The sequence below is a fragment of the Portunus trituberculatus genome, chromosome 31 (assembly GCF_017591435.1).
Source record: "Portunus trituberculatus isolate SZX2019 chromosome 31, ASM1759143v1, whole genome shotgun sequence".
In the NCBI taxonomy this organism is placed as follows: domain Eukaryota; kingdom Metazoa; phylum Arthropoda; class Malacostraca; order Decapoda; family Portunidae; genus Portunus; species Portunus trituberculatus.
The window spans coordinates 16,446,278-16,451,277 of record NC_059285.1 but is presented as its reverse complement, the minus strand read 5'-3'; the positions used below and the strand labels follow the sequence as shown (position 1 = coordinate 16,451,277).

Genomic DNA, 5,000 nt, shown 5'->3' with positions numbered 1-5,000 from the left:
CCTTATTTTCTTTCATCTCCTTTATTAGTATCCTCCATTCACTCACTCTCACTTTCTCTCCTTGTTCCTCTCTTCTTTAAACTCTCCCTTTCATTTCCTCAAGGGTCATTATCTCCTCTCTTCATGCTCCCTCATCCTTGAACGATCCTCTTTTCTCTCTATCTCTATCTCCTTCTCTCTCTTCTCTTTCTTCTTTTCGTCTCCCCTACACACCTTTCACTTTTTTGTTTTTCCTTTTTTTTTTAATGTGATGGTGAAGAGAATTTTTGGGTTAGGTTGGGTTGGATTGGGTTAGGTTTTGTTAACTTGGGTCAGGTCAGGTCAGGTTTGGTTAGGTTAGGTTAGGTTAGGTTATTCATTCAGTCACGTGAGGAGGATGGAAAAAAAAGATATTCAAGTTGGTTGGTCAGTCAGTCAGTCAGTCAGTCAGTCAGTCAGTCAGTCAGTCAGGTTAGATTATAGTCAGGAAGTCAGTCAGTCAGTCAGTCAGTAGTTGGTCAGTTCAGTCAGTCAGTCAGGTTAGAAAGAAGGAAGACAGATTACACGTTAGCCAGTTAGTCAGTTAATCAATCATGTTAAAAGGATAGACTGAATAAAACAAGATAAGCTAATCAGTCAGCCGGTTAATCAGTCACTCAGTCAGGCAAGCAGTCAGTCAGGCAAGCAGTCAGTCAGGCAAGCAGTCAGTCAGGCAGTCAGGCAGGCAGTAATTAATCAGTCAATACCTCCATGATACATCCCCTCACTTTTTCCCCTCGCTTATTTCCCCTGTGACATTTCTCTCTCTCTCTCTCTCTCTCTCTCTCTCTCTCTCTCTCTCTCTCTCTCTCTCTCTCTCTCTCTCTCTCTCTCACAAAACAATAAACAATTCTTCTGAGGTCTTTTGAGAGAGAGAGAGAGAGAGAGAGAGAGAGAGAGAGAGAGAGAGAGAGAGAGAGAGAGAGAGAGTAACTGACTCTTTATACTCGTATGATTTCAGATTGTTGTATAGATATTATTGTTATTATTATTATTATTATTGTTATTATTATTATTATTATTATTATTATTATTATTATTATTATTATTATTATTATTATTATTATTATTATTATTATTATTTTACTACTACTACTACTACTACTACTACTACTACTACTACTACTACTACTACTACTACTACCAAACCCTTACCACCACCACCACCACAAAAAAAAAAAAAACGAAAACTAAACAAAAAGCAAACTTAAAAAAAAAACAAACATTACGAACAACAACAACAACAACAAACCCCTCACCAACCCACACCCACACCCCCATCCCCATCCCCATCCCCACCACTACTACCCCTACCACAAACTAACCCTTCTCTTTCTCCTTCGCCTCTCTCAGGATTCGGCCTCAGATCGCCCGGGAGCTGATCGAGATGTGCCGCGTGTGTACCAGCGTGACGCCAGGTGAACCGCAGGTGTGGCTGGGCTCCGACAAGGCCTTCACCTACGACTACGTGTTTGACCAGCCGGTGGGACAGAGCGAAGTGTACGATTCCTGCGTGGAGGGCCTGGTGGAGGGCTGCTTCGAGGGCTACAATGCTACCGTTCTTGCTTATGGACAGGTGAGTTTGGGAAGGGTGGGATGGGGGGTAGGAGGGTGAGGAGGGGAATAGGTAGGGTGGGTGTGTGGGTGGTGATATCAGGGTGTTTGGTGTGTTGTTTGTTGTTGTTGTTGTTGTTTTTGTATTTGTTGTTGTTCTTTTTGTTCTTGTTCTTTTTTTCTGTTTCTTCTTCTCCTTGTACTCTTCTTTCTCTTCCTCTTCCTTGTCGCCTTTCTTCATATCTTTCCTTGTTTTCATCATTTTGTTTTCTCCTTTCTCCTCTTTCTTCTTCTTCTTCTTCTTCTTCTTCTTCTTCTTCTTCTTCTTCTTCTTCTTCTTCTTCTTCTTCTTCTCCTCCATCCTTGCCTCCTACAAAGTATGTAGCTTCTGTAGATGTAGTATAGTAAACGCGTGACCTCGTCATAGGTCGCAAGGCCTCTTGTCACTCGTCTTTCCTAGGTATTCCTCCTCCTTCTTCTCCTTCTTTTTCTCCTTCTTCTTCTTCTTCTTCTTCTTCTTCTTCTTCTTCTTCTTCTTCTTCTTCTTCTTCTTCTTCTTCTTCTTCTTCTTCTTCTTCTTCTTCTTCTTCTTCTTCTTCTCTCCTCCTCCTCCTCCTCCTCCTCCTCCTCCTCCTCCTCCTCCTCCTCCTCCTCCTCCTCCTCCTCCTCCTCCTCCTCCTCTATATCCTTCCCTTTCTTGTACATTTATCCTTCTCTCTCTCTTTCTGTGTTTTTATCCTATTTAATTTCATTCTTCCTCTTCCTATTACATCTTTTGACTTTCTCTTACTCGCTTCCTCCCTCACTCTTCCCTCTCTCCCTTCCTCCTTCTTCCTCCCTCACTCTCTTCCCTTCTTCCTTACTCTTCCTATCCTTTTTCTTCTCGGTTTTCTCTCTTCACTTTGATATCACTCACCTCTCCCTCTCGTCCCTCTCCCCCTCTCCCTCTCGTCCCTCTCCCTCTCCTCTCCCTCTCGTCCCTCTTCCTCTCCCTCTCCCTCTTCCTCTTCCTCTCTCTCTCTCTTCCAGCCCGTGCCTTTCACCTTTCCTTGCAAACTAATTACCCTCGCCAGGTGTGGGATTAATTTCTTAATTAGTGTTTTGGTTACCTGTGCGTTAATATCTGCCTTCCTCTTCCTCATTCTCTCTCTCTCTCTCTCTCTCTCTCTCTCTCTCTCTCTCTCTCTCTCTCTCTCTCTCTCTCTCTCTCTCTCTCTCTCTCTCTCGTCCATTTCATATTTTATGCCTTTTTTCTTCCTTTTATGTATTTTTCCCTCCCTCCCTCGTTTTTTCTCGCTCTTCCCTTCTCCCTTTTCCTTCCTCCTCCCCTCTCCCCTCTCCCCTCTCCCCTCCTCTCTTAACTTTTCCTTTTTTGAGATGTTAATGAAATTTTCCGCTTCTTTCCCTCCCCTTCCTCCCCTCCCTTCTCTTTTTTTCGTGTTGTATCTTATTATCCTTCTTTATTTTTCCACTTCGTCTCTTATCCTCGTTGTTCTTTCCGTCTCTCCTTTCTTGTTTTCATCCTGTTTCTCTTCCCTTCATTTTTTTTTCTTTCTGTTGATATTAAGATTCCCCTTTTTATTTTTTTTTCTTGTTATTCTTTATTCTTAAGTCTTATTATTTTATTCTTCGTCTCCTTTTCTCCCTTTTTTTTTTTTTATTCATTTATACTCTGCCTCATTTTCTTTGTTCTATATTCTCCTTCTTTCCTTAGTCTAATTTGTTCCTCGTCTCCTTTCTCTCCATTTTTTTATTCTTCTTCATTCTTAACCCCTTCAGTACTGGGACTCAATTTCCCTTCGAGATTTGTGTACGATCAGACCATTTTATTTTACATTAGGAGGAGTCTATGGAGGTCAGAAGATTAATGGCCACAGTCTTCACTATTTTAATCCCCGACATGAGTTTCTGAAGCTGTCTGTATAAGGTCACCAAGTAGTAAGCTGAATGAATGTGGAAACCCTTCGTAGTACTGAAAGAATTAGGTTTAATATATTCACTGCATCCTTTTTTTTTTCTCTGTGCACTGTATTTTCTTTTTTATTCTCCTTTTTTTTTCTTTTGTCTTCTATATTCTTTTTTTCATTCCTGAGTAATTTTAGGACAAGATTTTTTTTTTTTACTCTTATCGTTGTTTTTGTTTTTGTTTATTCTGTCTATTTATTTGTTTTATTTTATTTATTCATTTTAATTTTTTTTTTTTGAGGGGGTTAAGAAGACATTTTAGTGGACCTTTTCCTGAGAGAGAGAGAGAGAGAGAGAGAGAGAGAGAGAGAGAGAGAGAGAGAGAGAGAGTCGAACCCTGCTGGCCTTATCGGAACTTAAGTGACACGAACCCAACCATTTAACCACTACACCATCCGTCACCACCACCACCACCACCACCACCACCACCACCACCACCACCACCACCACCACCACCACCACCACCCTCTCTCCCGCTACCTCTCCCTCTCGCTTTACTAGTCCTGCAAACCAAAAATAAATAAAAAAACTGAAAAATATAAATGCATGAATAAAAGAAAGTTAATCAAGGAAGAGAGAGAGAGAGAGAGAGAGAGAGAGAGAGAGAGAGAGAGAGAGAGAGAGAGAGAGAGAGAGAAATAGCTGACCAAGACGTGACTTTTTCTTTCTTTCATGGCTTGACCACATACACTTCAGAAGACAGACTGAGGGGAGAGGGAGGGGAAGAGGGACGAGGGGAGACTTGGGTGGAGGATGAGGCGAGCGGGGACAAGGAGATAGAGGGGAGGAGAGATAAGGAGACACGACGAGGGGAGATAAGGGAATAGAGATGAGACAAGGGGAGACTGATCAAGAGGAGGGGAAATAAGAAAAAATGAGGGTATACGAAACAGGAGATGAGGGGATAGAAAACGAGGGGAGGAATGACAAGGGGGTAGAGGGGAGAGTCACGGAAACAAGAGGGGAGGAAAGGGGATAGAAATAAGAGGAATAGAGGGGATAGAGGGAGGGGAGATGGGAGAATAGAGGGGAGGAAAGAATTAGAGGGACAAGGGGACACGAGGGGGGAAACACAAGGGGTTAGAGGAAGGGATCACGGGAAGGGGAGATGGGAAAGAAGAGGAAGAGGGGAAAATGAGGGGTATAAACTCAATGACCACCACCACCACCATTACTTTCTTCTTCTTCTTCTTCTTCTTCTTCTTCTTCTTCTTCTTCTTCTTCTCCTTCTTCTCCTTTTCCTTCTTTTGCTTTTCCTTCTTCTTCGTCTACTACTACTACTACTACTACTACTACTACTACTACTACTACTACTACTACTACTACTACTACTACTACTACTACTACTACTACTACTACTACCACCAGAGCTCATCCACACTAAAGGGAATGTACCACTTCATAAAAACACTCCACACACACACACACACACACACACACACACACACACACACACACACACA

At 42.2% G+C, this 5,000-nt stretch overlaps 1 protein-coding gene across 9 annotated transcripts in view; it reads left to right on the top strand.

Moving 5' to 3' along the window:
• Nucleotides 1-5,000, top strand: part of LOC123511411 (kinesin-like protein KIF21A) — a 132,614-nt gene that overhangs the window by 70,971 nt on the left and 56,643 nt on the right. For all 9 annotated transcript variants that reach the window (XM_045267274.1, XM_045267270.1, XM_045267272.1 and 6 more), the window contains exon 2: nucleotides 1,372-1,594. In XM_045267274.1, coding sequence (XP_045123209.1) covers nucleotides 1,372-1,594 — 223 coding nt within the window. The remainder of the gene's footprint in view (nucleotides 1-1,371; nucleotides 1,595-5,000) is intronic.